Source organism: Hippocampus bargibanti, linkage group LG11 (assembly GCF_051943395.1).
Source record: "Hippocampus bargibanti isolate YZ-2025 linkage group LG11, ASM5194339v1, whole genome shotgun sequence".
NCBI lineage: Eukaryota > Metazoa > Chordata > Actinopteri > Syngnathiformes > Syngnathidae > Hippocampus > Hippocampus bargibanti.
In genome coordinates this window covers 9,197,964-9,220,974 of record NC_142744.1, presented here as the reverse complement: position 1 = coordinate 9,220,974, position 23,011 = coordinate 9,197,964, and the positions used below count along the sequence as shown (strand labels likewise).

General features: G+C 40.4%; 2 protein-coding genes across 5 annotated transcripts in view; both read right to left on the bottom strand.

Annotated features, from left to right (window-relative positions):
- Nucleotides 1–391: 391 nt before the first annotated feature.
- On the bottom strand, nucleotides 392–17,314 carry lrrcc1 (leucine rich repeat and coiled-coil centrosomal protein 1). 3 transcript variants are annotated; one of them, XM_089008806.1, is made up of 19 exons: nucleotides 17,067–17,314; nucleotides 16,231–16,436; nucleotides 14,952–15,017; nucleotides 14,708–14,875; nucleotides 13,319–13,485; nucleotides 12,142–12,339; nucleotides 11,234–11,406; nucleotides 10,133–10,301; nucleotides 9,921–10,069; nucleotides 7,450–7,654; nucleotides 6,281–6,399; nucleotides 5,596–5,797; nucleotides 5,273–5,458; nucleotides 5,030–5,204; nucleotides 3,115–3,278; nucleotides 2,847–3,055; nucleotides 1,729–1,866; nucleotides 1,519–1,654; nucleotides 392–1,173 (listed from the first exon to the last, which is right to left on the bottom strand). In XM_089008806.1, the coding sequence occupies exons 1-19, from the start codon at nucleotides 17,108–17,110 to the stop codon at nucleotides 1,057–1,059; spliced, it is 2,991 nt and encodes a 996-aa protein (XP_088864932.1). In that variant the 5' UTR covers nucleotides 17,111–17,314; the 3' UTR covers nucleotides 392–1,056. The 3 variants fall into 3 exon arrangements, with proteins under 3 accessions (XP_088864932.1, XP_088864931.1, XP_088864933.1); XM_089008805.1 differs by having other exon boundaries at nucleotides 393–1,173; nucleotides 12,121–12,339; XM_089008807.1 differs by lacking the exon at nucleotides 16,231–16,436 and having other exon boundaries at nucleotides 394–1,173; nucleotides 12,121–12,339.
- Nucleotides 17,315–17,612: 298 nt separating this feature from the next.
- LOC148891430 (RNA-binding Raly-like protein) overlaps nucleotides 17,613–23,011 on the bottom strand; it is a 39,235-nt gene continuing 33,836 nt past the window's right edge. The window contains exons 4-10 of one of the 2 annotated variants that reach the window (XM_089008741.1): nucleotides 22,429–22,504; nucleotides 20,797–20,844; nucleotides 19,469–19,668; nucleotides 19,144–19,245; nucleotides 18,900–19,039; nucleotides 18,240–18,300; nucleotides 17,613–18,107 (exon numbers count right to left, since the gene is read on the bottom strand). In XM_089008741.1, coding sequence (XP_088864867.1) covers nucleotides 18,268–18,300; nucleotides 18,900–19,039; nucleotides 19,144–19,245; nucleotides 19,469–19,668; nucleotides 20,797–20,844; nucleotides 22,429–22,504 — 599 coding nt within the window. In that variant the 3' untranslated portion in view covers nucleotides 17,613–18,107; nucleotides 18,240–18,267. Of the gene's footprint in view, nucleotides 18,301–18,899; nucleotides 19,040–19,143; nucleotides 19,246–19,468; nucleotides 19,669–20,796; nucleotides 20,845–22,428; nucleotides 22,505–23,011 lie in introns of both variants that reach the window. The other variant, XM_089008740.1, reaches the window with a different exon arrangement.

Genomic DNA, 23,011 nt, shown 5'->3' with positions numbered 1-23,011 from the left:
TCCGCCCCTTTAAATGAAAAGGCGTTACGTTGGCCTGCTGTTGCCATGCCGACCACAGTCCCACCCGGGTCACTGTGTGCCTCCCCCTAACCTCCAACCCAAAAGTGACCCTGCCCTCGCACTTCCGCATAAGAGACCCCGTGCACACGCGCGTCTGTACATGATTGACAGGCGGTCATGTTTGATGTTTTTTCACTTTAATTTTAATTATAGCTATATGTATATATTCCATTTATTTATGTACAGTAACCCATTGCCAATTCGGGGTTCGATTATCGAGTCCCTTGTTGCATCACAGATTTTCTTTTCGAACCTAAAGAAAAGCCGCAAATGGCAGCTAAAGTCACCACAGTACAGTACTGTAAACCAATAGCGGGTCACAGAGAGCAGCATACAGCATTCATTAGATTTACTGTTGTTATTTTTAAAATTTATTCATCAATTTTGGGGCATTACTGTGCTATAAATGCACAAAACCGAACTTTAGTTCAGTAACCAAAAACATTTCATTTGACCATACCTGACAATGAGCTGTCGATTTCATTGTGTTGAGGAGATCATGGAACAATACAGATACATCTTTGCTCAAAAGAAAAAAAAACAACGGCAATAATTACCTATTACAATGTTCCTCACCCGTCATAAATCATCAATCCGAGCATTCTGAAACTTAACTTATACAGTAATGTGCCTGTAAGAATTATACTGTATATACTATATGTTAATTTGTGGAATGTTTATTGCTTTAGAGTTTTGTATTGTACAACAAACATTTACTGTGCTTCTTTATGTATGTCCTGTGTTGCACTAAATTTGGCCTTATAAATATTTTTTGTACTCATACGCATGTAAATTTGATAATGCATGTCGGGTTCGCTACATCGCCGTTTTTTTTTTGTATAACCGCGATAAACGAGGGATTACTGTCTTTATTTTATTCGTTTTCATGGAAAAGCACTCACTCAAAATACTATTTACTTTAAAATAGTTTAATTCATAAAAACTAGCTTGTTGAAAACAAAAAATACCAGTGCACTGACATTCCCCCAAGATGTTTTACCAGTTAAAATCTTTCAGTACACTGTTAAGGCGTTTCATTTTCTCCTCTGTGGTCCTCCTGTTTGCTTCCACCTCAAGCAGCAACTGACGCATCTCCTCCTCAACTTCAAATACCTGACACAAAAGTAAAAAGAATGTAAAAGTGTAGCTATTCCAGGTGTTCTGGGCTAAACCTTGTTGTAAACAGTCATATTTTTGATTCCCGAATAAATTTGTGAAAGGTAGTCAATGAGTCAACCTGCCATGCATATTTTGGTTAATGTGGGAGAAAACCGGAGTACCCAGAGAAAACCATGTGGAGAACATACAAATTCTACGTGGAAATTCTGACGCTGAATTTGGTATTTTACCTTAACACTACACCAATTTTATTTTTAGTGGGCTGTGAATAACGCTGCTCAAACCCACAAAATTTGGGTTTGGAAGAGGAGAAGAAAAGAGACTAATAATGGATTTTACCTTTTGATTAGCTTCTTCTGTCCAGTTGCGCTTGTCATTCGCCAGCTGAAGGAGCTGGGCCTGATGCGCGGCCTGGAGGGATTGTAGCTGTGCGCAAAAGGCGTCGTCCATGCATCTCAGCTTTTCCACCGCCGCTCTGAAAAAACGTGACAGTGTGGAATTTTAATCAGATGAGCTCCTCTATTCCAGCACCTTGCCGCAAAAACACACCTGTGCGCTTCGGTCAATTGTTCATTCTCTTCCAGGAGCGTGTGTTCCTTGCTCTCAAAGTTTTCCTTCATGCGCTTCACTTGGCTCTCCAGTTGAGTCAGCAGCTGGGCCTTTTCGTGCCACTTTTTCGTCGACTCACTGAAGAGAGAGAAAGAGCAAAAGATGGAGGAGGGGAGAGAGAGAGAGAGAGAGAGAGAGAGAGAGAGAGAGAGAGAGAGAGAGAAAGTGAGAGAGAGAGAGAGAAATGGAGAGGAGTTTACATGCATTGCCAATACTTGTCCTTCCGTGTTTTTCATCACACGGTGTTGCTGCAAATTTTTTTCCTATTAGAATGAACTAAATATGTAGTCAATGTTTTTTGTATGTCCGGAAACCCCGTTCATATATTGTTTTTCATCAACCTTGCTGAGCATGGAGAGAGTAAGAGAGAGAGAGAGAGAGAGAGAGAGAGAGAGAGAGAGAGAGAGAGAGAGAGAGAGAGAGAGAGAGAGAGAGAGAGAGAGAGAGAGAGAGAGAGAGAGAGAGAGAGAGTAGTAATAGAGTAGTGTGAGAGAGAGAGAAATAAGGAAAGGGATAGAGGGAGAGAGAGAGAGAGAGAGAGAGAAATAAGGAAAGGGATAGAGGAGAGAGAGAGAGAGAGAGAGAGAGAGAGAGGGTAGTAGATAGAGACACAGAGAGAGAGAGAGAGAGAGAAAGACAGAGAGGAGAGAGGAGAGAGAGAGAGAGAGAGAGAGAGAGAGAGAGAGAGAGAGAGAGAGAGAGAGAGAGATAGAGAGAAAGAGAGAAGAGAGAGAAAGAGTAGTAAGAGAGAGAGAAACAGAGGGAGAGAGTAGCGAGAGAGAGACAAAGAGAGAGAGAGAGAGAGAGAGAGAGAGAGACAGAGAGACAGAGAGAGTAGCGAGAAATCGCACAACATTCTGCTGAATGAAACGTACAGCTGGAACAAATTAAAGAGATTTCCATTCATTTTAATGGGTGAAGATAATTTGAGATACAATCATAAAGTGAAATTTGAGGATGGTTGTGGGACAAATTCAACTAATGAGTCACAGGGTCATTGTACGTCTATCCTGTTACATATTAGCAAAATTTGAACTGTGAAATGACGGCCAATTTACCTGTGAACTTGTTTCACCTCTTCCACTTGGGCCTCCTTCTCCGCCAGCTGCTGCTTCAGCTCGTCCTTGCGTAAGCTGAGGTGTTGCACGTGTCCCTCCAGCTCCGACAGCCGAGTTGTTTCCTCTTTGAGCTGTCGCTGGAACGTCTTCTCGGCCTGGGCGTTGTCATCGCGGAGCTTGCGGACCTGCTCGTCGCGCTCCTGCAGCGTCTACGGAACAGGGAAAGGTGGTAACGTACCCGTTGGTGGTTAGCTTAAATTTCACGCACCTCTTTGAGTTTGCGGATGGATTCTGTTTGATCCTCCATGATTTTGGCTTTAATTTGTAGGGCGTCGTGGTCCCGATCAATCTGTTTCTTCTGCGCTTCCACCTCAGAGCCTAGCGCCTCGATCCTGGCCTCCAGACGTCCGCGGTCCTGAGCCAGAGATGCTCCTGTAGTAAGGACATAAATAATTAACTCATTCACTGCCAGACGACGTGCAAAAAAATGTGTCCAATCCAGTGCCAGGGTGTTTGTCATTTTCACTGAAATTGCAGGAGCCACAGAATATTGAGTTGTAGGACTACATAAATATTCAGTGCAGCGAAAGAAACCCTAGACTCTCTTCTTTCATCAGAAAAAGTTAATTTATAAGTTAAATGGGTCTGGAGTTATCTGTGCTTGAAATGGGGGTGGCTGTGCAAATACAGACATACTCTATTGATTTATATAGGACTTTAACAACCGCTGAAGCTGTCACAAAGCGCTAACATGGACAAAAGGCAAATGCTGCCCCTTTTTGGAAGGGAAAAAACACTGACATATGTCTGACCAGCGCTTTATCGGCACCCCGCAAGAAAAACCAAAACCCGAATAAATGTGGGAATGGTTCTCCACATCATATTTTCAATTCCCGAATAAATTCGGGAATGGCGGTGACTGAGTTAAGGGATGTGACCTGCTGCCCATTCACGACACTTAATTGATGACCAAATATTGTCATTTTGGGTTCGTTTCTGTCTTTACTTCCTAACTTTTTGAACATGAAATAACACGCTGAGAGATTTCTTTCTAGCTTTTACCGCTTCTGGGTTTTCTGTTAGCTGAACCTTCTTTAAATGTTCCTGTTCAGGGTGCGGCTATCATCCACAGATCTGATTTTGTCCGTTTCTTGGTCTGCCTCATTTTCATATATATCACTTATAATCAGTTGTGGGCCGTCAGGCATTCTCTGCAGGCCTAAAAATATCTGATTCACAGACTAATGTTGATTATATTTTCCATGAATTCTTATGAAGTCATTTCAAATTGTCTTTCAGCTTCCTTTCATTGCTTTTCCCCTGTTGCACTGCTTACAGATGTGTGTTTTCATATTTAAGCATTTAACCAATCACATTTCAGCCATCATTTGTTCTCAGAAATCTACCTTGAAGCCTTCAAAATCAGTTATGCAGGCCCTGTCGCATAAAAACAAATGTTAATGAAACGGTTGCTTTAACCAATCAGAATTCGAGTTGGCAACCCAAGGCCTGCTTGAAGGCGCTAGAAACGTCAATTTTCGCAAACTATGATTGGCTAGTCACTAGCCAATCATAGTATCACTAGGCGCGAGTAATAGGAGCACACTGGCCAGAGCTAGCACTCTGTAGCAAGCTGCATAAGCAAATATATTGTTGTGTCGATTTAATAGCGGTTTTGTCAACCCACAGTGGCGGAAGGAGGAGAAGAAATTGATTCGCTTACGGACTTACTGTTAAAAGACGGACTTTTCAAGAAAATCATTAAGAAAGGTTGGATAGCTCCGAAGCTAGCAAAAATAGCAAATAATATTGCAATTTTATGAGGTTATTATGAATGCACGCGTTCATAGTAAGAATTCTGAACAATTTAATGACAGTATTTCTTAAGTTTCTTCAAGTCACAAGTTATTTCCTGGCTAACAGCATCTTCTAATAGACGTATAGTAAATCACACCACATTCGCAGCTGTGGAGTAATTCAGACATAGCACTACTGAAGGCCTAGGAGCGAGATGCACAGCCCATTATAAGCACTGCTTATTCTTGTCCTCCAGTGTTTTTCATCAGTGTTAAGCACAACCGGTGTTTTTTTTACCAACATTTTTTTTCCTGTTAGAACAAATCAATTATAGAGTCGATGTTTTTTTGTGTGCCTGCAAACCGTGTGGATTGTTCTTCATCTACCTTGCTGAGCGAGCTCCTGACCCCAGAGCCTCCTCTCCGCCCTGAGTCCATCGATAACTGATTCTTGCGCGCCGACCTGAGACGACAGTAGCGCTTTGTCCTTCTTGAGCGCCTCCAGCTGAAGGCGCAGACGGCGATCTTGATCCAGATCAGCCTCGAGAGCCTGGGCGCGCCTCTGCCAGGACACGGTGAAAATGTCATCATCCTGCGATCCGTCTCTTTCGATTTTTAGCCGTCGGTTACCTTAAACTCGGATACAGCGTTTCTTTTGGCATCAATGAGCTCTGTGATGCGGCTTTTTTGTTCCTTGACCAGCGCGGTGAGTTCCTGCGTGAGGGAGGCGGATTTCTTTTCCGCCTGCTGCGAGTGAGCCAGTGTCGCTCGGAGCTCAGGCAGCTCTGCCATCATTTCATCGTACGCTTTCTTTACCTGCATGAGCGGGCACAGAAAGGTTGGGATTACTCATCCAGTTCTGTTCTGCAACTGAAGAGCTGTCAGGAATAACATGCAAGAGATACGATGGCATGACGGTAATTGTGTGACACTTTTTACATTCATCAGCCGACCTCAGAGAAGCGAGCGGCCTCAAACGTGAGGGCCATGCGGAATTCGTCCTCCAGGGCCGCATATGCTTTCTTGCCCTCCTCTACTTTATCCTTCAACTCAGACTCTCTCTGAGTGTAACTTTGCTTCTCGGACGCCACTTCTCTCGCTACTGCTGTCAGGAAATCCGTCCCGCCTGGCTGCAGCCGCAACTCCAGTTGCTTTCTAGGGACATAATGGACATTTTCTTCCGACAGTGCAACTTTAATAAATCATTTATGCTTTAACTCATTCACTGTCAGACCATGTGCAAAAATGTGCCCACTCCAGTGCCAGGGTTTTTGTCATTTTCACTCAAATTCCAGGACCCACAGAATATTGAGAGTTAGGACTATAATAACCTTCAATGCAGCGTAAGAAACCTTAGCCTCTCTTCTTTCATCTGAAAAAAAAGAGTTAGTTCCTAAGTTATATGGGTCTTGAGGTAGTTGAGCTGGAAATGGGGGCAGCTGTACAAAAATGCAAATGCTGCCTCCTCATGGAAGGGAAAAAACATTGCCAGAGGTCTGACAAGCACTTTATTGTCACCCCCCGCTAGAAAAACCAAAACTGAACAAATTCAGGAGTGGCGCTCCAGGTCATGCTTTTCAATTCCCAAATAAATTCGGAAATGGCAGTGAAGGAGTTAAAAGCCAGGAGGAGGCGCACCTGTGTTCTTGTTCCCGACACGCCAGCAGTTCATGCAGCTGCTGCACTTTGGCTCGCTGTATGTCCAGCTCGCGGCTTACAACCACCACCTTGTTCTCCAGCTCCTGCTGTTGCTTCATCTGATTTTTTTGGGGGGAAGCGTCACACTTTCATTGCCATATGATAAAAATTACAGATCAATTTTAAACGAGTCACTGTTTTTTCACCGCTTAAGAGTCAGAATCATCTAAATTGGCCAAGTATGTAGAACACACAAGGAATTTGTCTCCGGTAGAACAAGCTGCACTACTTCAACTCGTCCAGAATTTTTCAGCCCGGATCATCACCAGAACCGCATCCTTTCACCACATCACCCCCGTCCCCCAAGAGCTCCACTGGCTCCCGGTCAAATATAAAATCAACGTTCATTTTTTTTTCTTTATACATTTAAAGCTGTTCATAACCTTGCCCCCCATGCCTATCTGACCTTCTTCATTATTCCCTCTCGTTCCCTCAGATCCTCTTCCTCCCTCCACCTCTGTGTGCCCCCCCCTGCCCGTCTCAGCACGATGGTGGACAGAGCTTTCAGCTGCTCTGCCCCCAAACTTTGGAACTCACTTTCTCCCAACATTCATAACATCGATTCTCTTCCCACCTTCAAGTCCCATCTCAAAACTCACCTATTTAAAATTGCATTTTCTGTGTACCTTTCTCTTTTGTTTCTATTTATAATTGTATTTTATTTATTGCACTCTATTTGTGAATGTATTTTATTTATTATAGTACCTATGCTTGTCTGTGACTGTAGTGTCCTAGAGAGCTTTGAAAGGCGCCTAAAATGTATTATTATTATTATTACTATAAATACACAACTATTATGTTTACTTTCAGAAATTATCAGAAAAAAAGCTTTACTAAAAAAAACAAACATGATATCTGACATAAAAATATTTAAAAACAAATAAATACATGCATGAGAAGGAAAAAAAAATAAATACAAAAATATGCATAAACCCAAAAAATATTTTGAAAAAAAAAAGGAAAAATATTTGCATGAAAAATATTCGATTAAAATATACACAAGGATTATGAAGTAGTTTTGTGTATTTTTAATCAAAAAATGCATAAACATTTGGTAAAAAAAAGTTTTAAATGTGACTGAGCAAATTGTCCAATGTGTTCTCATGTACCTCTTGGGCTTGCTGCCGAGCCCGCAATGCCTCCCCGTGAGTAACATCCTCCTCTAGTCGCCGTAGCGCATGCTTGTGCCTTTCCTCGCTGCTGCGCGCCTGTTCCAGCTGCTGGCTCAGCGAGCGGCACTTCCCATCCAACTGCTCCACACGAGTGTCCAGCTCACAGCGTCCCGAACGCTCTTTCAGCAGCAAGTCTTTAAGCCTGCAGGGAGATGTCACGTCATGTCACATATCTGATTAATGTGTGCACCATCATTAAGATAGCAAGGGCAAAGATTGAAGCGGTCACTGGTGCGGGCATATGCTTGTCCATATAAAAAGCGCACCGGACTAAAAGGCACCTTCAATCAATGAAAAAAAGTTTTCCAAATATATTGTATAATTATATGAAAGGACAACCGACATCATTTTTTTGTTTCTTAAGTGATTTTTGAGTGAGTTTTATTGCATCTAAAATTGAGTCAGTGAGTTTGATATAATTTAGGAAAGAGAGTTTAAGTTTTCTAACGCTGTATTGAATGTTTATGTGTCCAAAAACTAAATATTGTTTGCATCCTGGAATTCAAATTGCAATGGCCATAACCCTGACGCTGGAGTTTTTGCACGTCGTCCAGTAGTGAATGAGTTAATTGAATTACAATCCAAATCAAATCTACTTTTGTGTTATTAGTTTTGGGCTCTGTTTTCATTCCGGGCCTTGTGAAGATTAGGAAAGACACTCCAAAACAGGAAGCCGCAGCCCTTTCCTGTTGTTTCCTCGCCGCTGAGCAATCATACCTCCAACTTTTACTTAAAGGACAACCAACATCACTTTTTTGTTTCCTAACTGATATCAGAAAAAGTTTTATAGCATCTAAAATACCCAAAACCCGCAGTATGATATTTTTATTCAAATGCAAAACACCAATAAAAATGACTGCAAAAAATTGAGCTGCGAATTGGGCATTTTCAGAAAGTCCCGCCCCCAGTTCGTGACGTCACGCCAAGACGTCTTGTATCACTGGAGAATCAAAACAATGGCTTCAGATTCGGAGAATATGCTTTCTTGTTACACATCCAGTGATGAATATGATTCAAATAGTTCTGAAGAGGAAAGCATACATGTTTGCAATCGATTAAAGAAGTTATTCCCTGTCATTTTGAGGCAACGTTGAGGGGAAATTTCACACAGAGAAAGGCACAAAATGGCGACCTCCTGTGGCCACCTCCGTTTCCACAGGCTGATAAATTCCTTATATGGAGCTTGGAAGCCTTCTTCTGGCGGCTTTTGGGTGCAACACGAGGTCCCCAGACCAAACATTACAGCAAAATACATTGACGTGATGGAAGGACTGCGACAATGCGTCTTTATTCGGTAAAGGGCGTTCCTTTAGTGACGTCACGTACGGACTCGTCACCAACTCAAAAACAAGACTTCCTGAATATTCAATGCAAGTCTTAAAACGTAAAATATAGCTATATGCGGTGGAATCTTTGTAAAATACGCTCAGTAGAAATCATTTGAAGCCATTTTACAAATTATGGACACAACTTGTCCGGAGACGTCGGTTGTCCTTTAAAGCTTTCCAAAGATAAGGCGCTATAGTAGCGGCTGGCGTTACGCAATACTTCTTCTCCAGGGGGAAATGGAGTCGGTGGCTGCTGACAGTTGTTGCGAGACCTTTTGTGGCTCAATATGACTTCATATATAAGGCGCACCCGTGTATAAGGCGCAGTGTCATCTTTTGAATAAAAGCAAGGCTTTTGGGTGCATCTTATATTGGGAAACCTTGATTGAACAAACTAGTTGGAAGAAAGGCGCTTCTGTTCGAGCAAATTGACCATTACACGGAAGTACCGTATCTTCCTGTGGATAAGGCGCATCGGAGTATAAGGTGCACCCCCAATGAATGGTCTATTTTCAACCTTTTTCCTTATATAAGGCACACCGGACTAAAAAGTGCACATTCAATGAATAAAAAAAGTTTTCCAAATATAATATATAAATATATAAAGGTTTTCCAAATACAGTAAAGTGTCGTTATATAGATATTCTCGGGAGTTGGAAAAAATATCGATATAACCGGACTATCGATACATCCGATCCTGCGGCATGGAAATGTTCTCCTTGCGTTCATAGAAATAGTATCGTAATAAGCAATACTATCAATATAACCGATATCGATATAACGAGACTTTATTGTATAAGGCACATCACATTATAAGGCTCTACGGTACAGGCTGGCGTTACGCAATGCTTCTTCTTCAGGGGGAAATGGTGTTGTTGGCTGCTGACAGTAGTTGCGAGACCTGTTGTGGCCCAATATGACTTCACATATAAGGCCCTGGGTCATCTTTTGAAGAAAATCAAGGCTTTTGGGCGTGCCTTATACACCGGAAAATACGGTACATGACTGTAAAAAAACTTTGACCAGAGCAATCAAATCAACTCAACGGTTGAATTGTGGAAGTGTAACAACATCTGGTACCTGTCGGTGGTGTGCATAGCCATGCTCTGCAGGTCTTTTTCCTCGCTGACTTTGGTTTTCAGGCGCTTCAATTCGTCCGTTAACTTGTTGACGGCCTGCTCGGCCTTCCAGCGCCTTTCTCTCTCCTGGTCTCTCTCCTCCACGATAGCCTGGGGTGAATTATAATGTGAAGGCGTCAAGACATAAAAGGGAAATATGTATACAGAACGTACCTTATAAGTTTCTTCCTGACTAGATTTGGATTTCACATCAAGCGGCTCCTTGCCGGGTCTCAGCGTGACCCTCCTTTTTGGAATGGATGAGTCAACTCCCGCTTTGACGGTGGCGGTAGACCGCCTGATAGCAGACTTTGTAACCCTCTGTTTAAGATTCTCCTGATCGCTGTGCGGAAGACAAAATGAAGGGAATGAAAAAATATATTATTGGCGATATTTTAAGAAAAAAAAATACCATATTTTCCAGTGTATAAGGCGCAACCCGAATGAATAAAAAAAAATATATATATATATATATAATACGTAGATAATAATAATAATTATCTATTATATATTCAAAATGCCCTGCCCTGCGATTGGCTGGCAACCAATTCAGGGTGTCCCCCGCCTCGTGCCCGAAGACAGCTGAGATAGGCTCCAGCGACCCTAATGAGGAATAAATGAGATGAGATATATATATACAGTAAAGTCTCGTTATATCGATATCGGATATATCGATAGTCCCGGTTATATCGATACTATTTCTATGCACGCACAGAGAAAATTACATGCAAACAGGGTCGGATATATCGATAGTCCCGGTTATATCGATATTTTTTCGGACTCCCTTGAATATCGATATAACGAGACTTTACTGTATATATATATATATATATATATATATATATATATATATATATATATATATATATATATATATATATATATATATATATATATATATATACACACACACACACACACACACACACACACACACACACACACACACACTGTATATACTATTTTTTTCAAGATATAAGGTACACCACATTATAAGGGACTACAATAGATGCTGAGGTTGCACACGACTTCTACTGGAGGAAATGGAGTCGGTGGCTTCGGACAGCCGTTGCAAGACTTGTTGTGGCTCACATATATATTACTTCACATATAAGGCGCACATGCATATAAGGCACAGGGTCATCTTTTGAAGAAAAGCAAGGCTTTTTGGTGCGCCATATACATCGGAAAATACGGTAGTAAATTGAAATATCTGTGATAGTATGCCACAAAATACTCTCACCAACAGGTAATGAAGTGGAGCAAACAAATCACCTGTCTGATCGCTTGCTCGTTGCCGTGGATGCAGGCTTCCGATATTTTGGGATGGCGGAGCGAGTGCCGATTCCCTTACCGCTGTCACAATCGCTTTCCGACGTGCGGTCCGTGTCTGTCCGTGCTTTTACTCCAGAGTGGCAAGGCTGACTGGACTTGTGCCTTGCAGAAGCCTGAAATGAGAATGATGCAATTAATTGCTGCTGAACCTTATTTAAATACTTCCAAAGTGTAATTCAATGATCATAACATCAAAAATTTGACTTTTTCGACGTATACAGTCATTACTCAGTCACATGACGTCATGTGTGATGAATGAATTTGCAATAAATATGTGTCCACTCCAGTGCCAGGGTTTTTGTCACTTTCACTCAAATTGCAGAACCCATAGAATATTCAGTTTTGGGACTACATAATCATTCAATACCGCGTTAGAAACCTTAGACTCTCTTCTTTCATCAGAAAAAGAGTTAATTCCTAAGTTATATGGGTCTGGAGTTATCAGCATTTGAAATGGGGGGCGAGTGGAAAAAATACAATACATATTGTTTTATATTGCGCTTTAATAGCAGCTGGTGCTGTAACAAAGCACTAACATGAACAAAAGGTAAATGCTGCTCCCTTGTGGAAAAGAAAAAAAACATTGCCAGAGGCCATGGCCAGCGCTTTATCGACACCCAAGCATGAAAAAACAAAACCCGAACAAATTCAGGAATGGCGCCCCATGTCATATTTTCAATTCCCGAATAAATTCGGAAATGGTAGGGAATGAGTTAATCTGTTTCCAAACTCTTGAGTTCTTTGAATAACTTCGGTATGTTACTTCTTATTGACTTTGCTTTAAATGTCAAACTTTTTGGTTTATAAATATTGCTCAACAAAAGAACCTGCTGAAGAAGGCGAGACACCTGCAGCTCGAGTTTCTTGACCCGCTCTTCATTAATGGCCGATGTTCGGTCGACATCTAGCGAGTGGCCCTTTTGGTGCTGCTGCTGGATTCCTTGCCCGTCATGTTGTGAGACTGAATTGCAAAAGGCTTCAGGGGCGACACTGTGTTCAAAGTGGGTCAGTACTTCCCTTATACTGGGCGTGGTCAAGAGAGCATCCTATAACAACGTTTAACATCAACATTTTGATCATTTCATCCACAAAAAGATGAACAACTACTGCGATTGTCTGCCATTGATGCATACACTGTACCGGAAAAGGATTGAGACGACTACTCTCACTTGTCACAATAGTAATGGGAATTAAAACGTCAAATTGTAGAGAGACATCTTAAATTTGACCACATATGATTGGCAAACTGTTTTCTCTCTCTATTCTGTACATTTCAGGGTCGGCTGTATTTTTACTCATTTACTGCCAGACGTGCAAAAATGTGATGTGTATTCTGTGACACACAGAATATAACGTTTTTCTACTTTCATTCCTTTCATCACTTTGCTGCTGTGAAATGTAAATTTCTCCACTGTGAGACGAATAAAGGCATATCCAATCCAATCCAATCCAATATCAAATTTTAGGACTACATAAACATTCAATTCACCATAAGAAAGCTTAAACTCTCTTCTTTCATCAGAGAAAAGCAGTTATTTCCTAAATTATATGGTTCTGGAGTTATCTGAGCTGGAAATGGGGGTGGCTGTCCAAAATACAATACCATGCAATACATATTGATTTATCTTGCGCTTTAACAACAGCTGAAGCTGTAAGAAAGCACTAACATGTACAAAAGGTAAATGCTGCCCCCTAGTGGAATTGAAAAAACATTGCCAGAGGTCTGACTAGCGCTTTATCGGCACCCACGCAAAAAAAAAAAAATCAGGGAATGGCGCTCAGAATCAGAAAACCTTTATTCGTCCCACAATGGGGAAATTTGCTGTCCACAGCAGCAATTTGAAAGGGGATGGGGTGTGGGGGTGGGTGAAGGGATAGAAAAACATGATATTCTAAGCATAGTAAAATAAAAATGTCAACTGTAAATGTGCAAAACCACGTCATATCTTCAATTCCCGTATAAATTCATGAATGGCAGCGAATGAGTTAAAGTGATAAAAAAACAGTCGCAATATTTCAATTTACCACTTCATTGTTGCCGCCATCGGAGAGTAGGAGGAGGTCCACATAGTTCTCCAGCCCGGGTATGTCACACGGACTGTCATTCGTGGAATATGACTGCCGTCCCAGACGATCCAAGCCATCAAGAAGTGACACTTGTGGCAACGACTGCATCACCATCTCACGATAACCTGCGAGAAAATATGCAGATATTGAAAACCTTTTTTGGATTAGGTCAAAAAAAGTGGAGGGGTTCAATGCATCAAAAATATGGTTGTTGCCCATCACATTACCGATCCATGATGACTTATAAGGACACGCAGAACAATCGGATTTGACAATGAGAATGTCAAATTGTGAGTACATTGATACAGTGATTTACGAACCCCTCGGCTTACGAACTTTTCGGTTTACGAACGTTACATTTATGAAAATTTTACCGAACTATTTTTCGGGATACACATGCAGCTGCTACAATGAGTGATGTGTCGTTCTCTTAACAAGAAAATGCTGGCTGTTTTGTCCCCTTTTCCCTGCCCACAGTCTTCGGTTAAAGCCACGTGATTGGTCAAGAACGCAGCAATGAGGGGTCGGGGGGGGGGGGGGGGGGGTAAACATTAAAGAGACAGGCAGACGACAGAGAGAGAGTGAGAACACACACACACACACACACACACACACACACACACAAGAAAGGGAGACGACAGAGCTTGAAACAAAAAAACAAAAGTGAAAAAAAAAACAATCGAAAACAGTGAAATTTGGACTTGTTTCAAATTTGATAGTTCAAAAGCATAGTGTAGAATGGAAGGTTAAAACATCCAATCCCACAAGCCATCTGTACACTTGATGCAAAAAGCTATCAACCCAGCCAAAAAAAACACAATTGATGAGGTAAAAGTTTAAATTATCGCACAGAAAGCACCACCGAGGCATCATTCCTGAAGCTGGTGAAAGAAGAAGGCTACGTTCCTCATCAAGTGTTTAATGCTGATGAAACCGGCCACTCCATTCCATCAAGCCATGAATGACCATCACAAAGGTAAATAAAATTACTTTATTCTATAGTACAGTTTATTTCTTTAATTATAATACCATAGCACATTCATAATACATAAAATAAGGTATTTTTAAGGTTTAGAAAATTAGAAAGTAGAAAATTATGTTTTATGGGGACCTGGGAACGGATTATTCTCATTTTAATGGTTTCCTATGGGAAATACATTTTTGGGATACACACTTTTCGCCTTACACACTCTGTCTGGGAACCAATTAAGTTCGTAAGACAAGGTATCACTGTACGTTAAAACATCGGAGTGAAAGAAAGGTTGAGAAACACTCTTTGAAGAAATTCCCCAGCTCCTCAAAACAAACGTCAGAGGAAGCCGATTGTAATGACAGTCACGGTCTCACCTGGCGTCGCGCACAGCGGGTTGCCCTTGCCGTCGTGACTCAAAAGCACCTCGCTCAGAGCTTGCAATCCCAGTAGGCACTGCAAGAGGTGATCGATGCTGCCAAGACGGTTGCTATGGAGACTGAGGTGCTTGAGCTTGCGTCCGGGGCCGTGGAGGTGCAATAGGCCTGGCGGGCATATCACAATCACTACGACTGACAGTAAATGACAATTTTGGTGCTGGAAAGTCCCTCGTGAACTCACCGCTGAGGTCATTTATCTGATTGAAGGACAAGTCCAACCTTGTTAAATTCACCAGGCCGGTCAGTCCTGCGGGTCACAAAAGAGCGATGAAAAAAAAAAGAAATTCCAGAAAAATTGTTCTCTTGTGCAGTGCCTGGAAAAACAACATGTAATTGTGAAATTAAAAATTCCTTTGTTCCTAGACGCCTGTGAATTTTGTTACACGGTCTGTCTACACCTGTTGCTCCACCGTAAAAAAAAATCCATTGATGAAAGTGTTTTGAAATTGAGACAATAGATGTTTATCCTTAGCATGTCATCTGCATTTTGACCATGTTTGCGAGCATTAGCAAGGTGGACTTTCCTAAAACGATTAGATTAGATTAGATGAGCCATTATTTGTCTCAAAGTGGAGAAATTGACATTTTACAGCAGCAAAAACAAAATACAGCAGCTGCTGTAAAGGCAGCCACTCTCGCGGCGCCATCTTAAAGGAAAAAAAAAATATCTGAGACCACACAAAAGACACAGACAGTCTTCAATCTTTAGGACTTTCCGCACACCTGCGATTGTTTCAAATTTGGGAGTGCCATCAACAGTTTGGATTACTGATGACCAAATTGCTGATTATTGTGATACAAATACCTCAAATTTCCCCTCTCAAGTCAAAGCAATAATAAAAAAAAAATTCTCGGTCATTGGATTGGATTGGATTTGCCTTTATTAGTCTCGCAGTGGAGAAATTTACATTGTCAGAGATGTTCGCTCGGACACTGTGAGCAAAGGCTTGAACGCAGCAAGATTGTCTTTTACTGCCGGCAGGGGACGTAGAAATTCATGACAGACGTCTAAGCTCTGCCAAGCTATTTATTGAGAGTATATGCACATTTAAGTGATACATGAGTAAGACGGTGTTTTTGATTTGAATACCACACCCCTAGACGTCCCAAGCACTAACGTCGATAAACCAACAGAAATTTTAATGGGCTGTCTGTCTATGAACTGATAGATTTGTAACCTGGCTAATGACGTCTTCCTGTGAAGGAGTTTACCAAGTCCTAAATTCCGCCCAAGGCCTGATCTCCTACATGAAGATGACAGTTTAATAGGCTGTGTCTGTTAATAGGCTGTGTCTGATTTTTCTGTGCTTCTGTGTGGGCCTTGTGTTTGGCCAACTAAGCATATAACAGCATGAAACTTTTAAATATAATAACTTCTATTCTGTCTATTCTCTATCACTCACAATACAAATAGAGTGAGAACCACCACTCACGTGTACTGTATAATGAAATGGGCTCACCCTCAACCTTGGTGATGGCGTTGCAAGATAAATTTAAAGTCCTCAGTGTTGTCAGAGAAGCGAGACCCTCAATCTTAGCAATGCAGTTGGAGGAGAGGTCTAAATGTCTCAAGAGCCACGCCGATGTCAGACCCTCGATTCTTGGGATGTGGTTGCAGTGAAGGTTGAGTGATGTGATGGTGGGACGCAGGGGTACCTCCAGCAGGCTAGACAAGTCGAAAGATTGCATTTTTGATTCCGTTTATCAACAATAAAAGTGTTAGTGGAATGAAGTTTACAGTCCAAAGAACAAACAAGAAAAAATGCGTGGTTAAAAAAAGAAAAATAATAACCACAAATAGTAACTAAAATATTCATATATATTAATATATATAATAAATAAAAAAACCGAGCCACATAATACACAAATATTATACAAGTAATTAAAAATATTACAAAAATAAACCACACATTAAGCGTTGGGACAAAAACTAGAATTAAAGTATTTTAGAGAAAAATATCAAATGTTTTTTTTTAAATAAACTGTACAAAAGACAATACTGCGCACAAAAAAAAACAATATTTTAAAGTTAAGCCAAATACAGTAATTGACAAATCTTGTTTTGTGGTCATCTTCTATTAAATATTTTAAGTCTTTCATTGAGTTCGTAGGTGCTAGTTGTTTCGTCGATCAAAAAAAACCCAAAATGATAACTTCAACCTACATCGATTTGTGCCATTCCAATTTTAAAACACCAAAGTCGTATTCACTTGTTGATCGATAGGAGTACGTCGCAATGTCATGCGTCATCGAAACCACGAGTTCGAGCACATAAAAGACAACAATCCGCGCTTACCTTGAAATATTCTTGTCGATGAGACTTATTTCCTTTTCGTCCATAACATGCAGTGACCACAATCCCACAAATTCCAGCCACAAACGTAACGTACATCACCAACGCCAGTAGTTGCTTTTATAAGAACTGGGTTGCCATAGTAACAAATGTTTACAAACGTAGTTGACGATAGGTTTCCTCGAAAACTGGAAAAGGAAGCATTTGGAGCCTTTTTTTGCTAGAATACCTGTCGTTGAACTAGCCGCTTTTTTTCCTGTTTGCGTGACGTCACAGAGCCACTTCCGGGACGAGTCCAATGCTGCGTCTACCCAAAACGACGCATGCGCATTTAGAGCATTTGTGACAGCGAACTTGGAACCAAGGAACGCCGATGCTTTTTTTATGCTCAAGACTTCCCCAATTCAGTAACATCCTATTTAGCATTTATTTAAAAAATACAACGGTTATTTTAAATAGCTTATGTGTACTTTTGGACGAAAAATGAAGCCTTTTTAAAAAAAAAAAACCTCAAATGAGGCAGTAAATGCACCATGAATATATGCGACTTATATGGGAGGAACTGTTTTATTCGAAAACATCTATACAACCAAAACAATACAAATGTTTCATGATAGTATTTTTTTGTTATTACATGCTGATAGTAAAAAAATATGTGTCTTTCCTTTGACAGAATGTAATGAGGGGCCACAACAAGACAGAGACTGTGACTGAAAGAAATTAGATGACTGTACAAGTAAAGCAAAGCTGGTTTCCTCTTACATTCATATTTTCAACATACATTTGCTGTACAACATAATTGTAGACAATACGGACACAGTGGCTGAAGTACACAGCATATACAGGTTAGCATTGCTGATTTCTCATTTCACTCAAAACTGGCATAAAAACACATTGGGAGTGTCAGTGTTTGTTTATGAGACGAATATGGGGAAAATAGAATTCCCTTTGTTGTTGATATTTTATTTCCAACAGTATTTCTGGCGGAGGTTTAGCTGGTTAACTTCTGTAATCTTTGTGCAACGGAGACTTCCCTTCACTTCACTGGAATCACATCATGGAGGCTCCAGTCAAAACAATGTTCTTTTTTTCTTGTTATGTGAGCTTGGTGGAAAAAGAAGGCTAAAATAAAACCAACGTGTGTGTGTGTGTGTGTGTGAGTACATGAATAAACACCTTGTTGTCCTTTTAATCCTGATCTTGCTTAGTTGTCAATATCTGATGTGTGGTTCTCTCTCTGCAATTACAAAAGAACAAAAAACAAGAATTAATAAGAATACTAATCATTCTTTGATAACAAATAGGAAAAATCAGGAATTGATGTCACACTTTTTAAACTCTTACACATTTTGTTGTAATTACGACGCCATTTACAGTACATTTACATAATTTTTTTACAGTATTTTTTTGCAGATGTAACAAATAACCCCAAAATGACGGCGGCAAGGTGCCAACAGGTAGTTGGCAACTGACAACATCTCTCCTAGGTAACCAAAACAATGTTTAAACTACATTTCAAACATTTTCTATACAATTAAAGTTTTCTTTATGGATGATTTTATACTACAGTAAAGTCTCGTTATATCGATATTCAAGGGAGTCCGAAAAAATATCGATATAACCGGGACTATCGATATATCCGACCATGTTTGCATGTAATTTTCTCCGTGCGTGCATAGAAATAGTATCGATATAACCGGGACTATCGATATATCCGATAGCGATATAACGAGACTTTACTGTATATGCAAAACTGAAATTATACCATCAATCACAAGTGAGCAGTATCATTATTAGACATTGCAGGCATCAGATGTCACGAGTCTGGAATCTCACCATGTCACCGGCGCCCTCATCCTCAAAGTAATCGTCCCCGCCGTCTGTCATTTCCCCCGCCTCGGCCTCGCCCCCCACCTTCAGGTCCTCTCCGCTGGAGTGATCAGCCTGGTCGACGTGGTGACATTCACTCGCCATCTCTTGCAAAGGAGATAGCACCAAAACACCAAAGTAGCCAAAGAGCAAAGTTACTGTAAGCAGTGTATAGTGTAGCTTTTTTTGGGGGGGGGAGGGGTGGGCCTACCATGCTGTCTCTCAAATTTGTCCAGCCTCCCCAGCAAGGAATCAATCTTAGTCTTGATCTGCGACAGTTCCTTTTTGATACTCAGCAATTGCTCCGTCTTCACTGTGCATTGCAGCGAAATAGCAGGATTAGCGAAAATCGGTGATGTAGGGAAAGCATAAAAAAAACACATTTGACTTTATTCAAAAAATATTTTTGAAACACAATGAAAGCAAAGCAACTGAAAGTTTTGGTGGTATACAAAATTTGGCGGTTTTATCCAAAAACAGACACACAGTATCTGTACAGTAAGAGAAGAAAAACGAAAAAATATATATATATATACATTTGGGCCCTGTGACAGAAGACGGGACGTTGACAACCCGGTAGGAAGAGGAGGAGCAAGAAGAGGATGAAGAAGAGCAGGCCCGGACAGCGAAAGAGGACTTGTTCCTGCGCGGGGCGGATGGCACGACGAGCCGAGAGCGTTTGATCGGGATGACGGCGCGGGCGGGAGGCAACGCGCGACCGTGGTACTCAAACAATCTGAGGACACAATTCAAGTGGAATTGAAATGATCAATATTCGCACAATTTATGAAATCATACAATTTGAACAAATAAGATTTCAATATCCATCATGTAGTTAAATACTACACTTTCTACTATCTTTATGACTGCTTTATTTTTTGGTGTGTGATAGTTGGCCATGTTAAGCGCTTTGTTACAGCTTCAGCTGTTGTTGAAGCCCTATATAAATCAATATTTATTGTATTGTGGTATTGTAGCAAGATTGAAAAATCAACACCCTTATGACAACAAGGTGATTAAAAAAATAATGAATGTTGATCTAATAATTAATCAACATTCAGATCTTGAGTCTTAGACTCCTATGGGCAATTCAAATTTTTAAGGCAAGTCAAAAGCCATCAAAAAAGTAACTCTGCCATCTCCGCCTGAAATACAGATAATGACCCAAGTCATCACGCGAGCATTTGTTCGTAATTCAAAGCATAGGAAGTAAACAAAGCAATGAAAACGTCAAAAAGGAAGATGAATGAACACGAATGAGGCAGTCGGGGGACAATCTGAGAGTCGTCGCTCGGGTAAAAGCGCCATTAAGAAGGAATAAAAAGCTCCCGATATGACATTCATTATGTCTACATGCTAATATGCTCGCTTTGCCTCGGATGCTAATTTTAATGAGGAAACTCAACTGCATCCGGGAAAAAAAGATGACAAATATCAGAGAAAATATCACAGCCGTTGTCGGCGGAAATCTTCTTTTATATAGTCCTCACAGAGCCTGATAAATTATTGATGTAGGGGGAGATGGAAAGCCAAAAATCTGGATTTATTCAGTACCTTTAAACTCAACCTGACCTTTTCCAACAGAATAAAATGCAACCTACCCTCTCCCCCATCTGATAATACTAAATAGCACTTATGTTGCAAAGGAATAACTGCCTAAAAAACGGATGGAACATAAACAGTGCAGCAACACACATAGACACAAATATAGCAAATATAATTGCCGCTATAATGAGCTGAAAAAGAATTGGGGCAGCTCTGATATTAACATGGAAAAAGATTACTTGACTTACATGTTTGGTTATATAACAAATGAATCACGTACGGTGCCTCAAAGCCCCGCCTTTTTTTATAATCAACATACCTGCTATAGAATTCGTCTCTGCAGTAGTCGTAGTCAAACTCATAGCCACTGCAAAAACAAGTCCAAATTTAGAAAGTTAGACATCCCAGAAATGAGACTGATTAATAAAGCAGTTCCAAAAGCCCATTTGATTGACAGATCATTTATAATAATAAGAATAACAATAACAACAAAATAATAATAATAATAATAATAATAATAATACATTTGATTTATAAGCGCCTTTCAAAACTCTCATCGTCACTTTACAGTCACAGGATAAGATTTGCAGTGGGTGAGCAACGGCAGCCACACGTGCCAGCTTTCAATCAACCCAGAAGTAACTTAAATAGATAGAAAGCTAGCTAGCTAGTATCGATGAGAAGGTTTCTTCAGCCGTCATCTGTACAAAAGTGAAGGTTTCGGACGTTTCGCCTCCTATCCAAGAGGCTTCGTCAGCGAACTAAAGTCTGACTGGTCGTATCGGCCCCATACGACCAGTCAGACTTTAGTTCGCTGACGAAGCCTCTTGGATAGGAGGCGAAACGTCCGAAACCTTCACTTTTGTACAGATGACGGCTGAAGAAACCTACTCATCGATGGACCACTCCTGTACGACTGAGAGCTTACACAGACGTAGCTAGCTAGTAGAAAGCCAATAATAACAATAATACATTTCATTTATAAGTGCATTTCAAAACTCTTAAGGTCACTTTACAGTCACTGGATAAGTTAGATAGCTAGCTAGATAGATAGCTAATAGCTAGCTGGCCAGCTAATAGATAGCAAGCTAGATAGATAGCTAACAGATAGTTAGCCAGCTAGATAGATAATATATAGCAAATAAATAAACATTGAGGCAAATAATTAATGCATTCTTGACAATGTGGATTAAAAAAAAAAAACTTAGCGTGCATGTGTAGCGTGCATGCAAAAAGTATGCATTGTCTCAATAATGTGTCACAACCATCAGGCTCTGTCGAAATAAGAGCAACACAACTATCTTGTGATATAACCCCGAGCAATCATATCTCCAAAGAATAGTTTTTGTATTTTCTATTTAATGATAGCAAATTGTCTGGACAGGCCTGCTAACTATGGCCCCCGTCTACTCCCCGACGGCTGGGATAGGCTCCGGGAACCCTCGTGGCCTTTGTGAGGATAACCATGACAGATAGTAACCTAGCTAGCTCTATAGCCAGGTGATTCGATAGAAAGTCAAATTGTCTAGGTCTTCAGATTGACAGAAATATATGTTGCTAGCTAGCTGCTTAGCTCCAGATATTGGCAGTTAGATTCAAATCAGCTTAGCATAGATAGATATATAGCTTGTTAGCTATCTTGCTTGATAGATAACTAGCCAGATGGATAGATCAATAGATAGCCAAGTAAGCTCGGCATCAGATTGACAGAAACATACGTTGCGAGCAAGCTGCTTAACTACAGATATTGGCAATAAGATTTTAATTAGCTGAGCAAAGAATGATGGATGGATGGATGGATATCTTGATAGATAGCATGATAGCTAGCCAGATAGATACCTTGGTAGCTATCCAGATAGATAGCTTGATAGCTAGCCGGATAGATAGCTTGATAGCTAGCTGGATGGATTGGATGGTTGGATGGACAAAAGAGTTAGAGTAAAGGTGCAACCTGTAGAGGGATGACAGTGGTCTCTTGGTGGCCATTTTTGGTCGGTATGGTTTAGGCTCTCCTGCCATGTTGATATCTGAGTCGACAAAGCACAGTCCAACGGTCACAACATGGCATGAATATTGGAAGACATTGTACCGTATTCTGCTATAATTAATCAAAAATCATGTCTTTACGTTGTTTTGATATAAAGAAAAATTGGCGCGTTGATACCATGTGTTACCATGTGATACCATGTGTACTATGTGTTGGGTCTGTTTCAGTGACGGATTGAGACTGCTGATTTTCTTCAAAACTATGTCTTCTACTCTGATCAAAACAATGAGCCCTCTAGTGGATAATACAAAAATAAAATTTTACTTAAAAATTATGTTTGACATCACTGCTATAAATATGACAATAATGTCTAAAAATAGCAGTACCAGATCCCAAGAAATACACAAAAATAAAATATAAACAAATATAAATAAATAAATAAATACATAAAGAATTTGGAAAATAATAAAAATGTAACTAAATAAAAAAAATAAAGAATTTGGAAAACAATAAAAATTTTATTTCTTCTTTTCCTTTTGGCCTTATC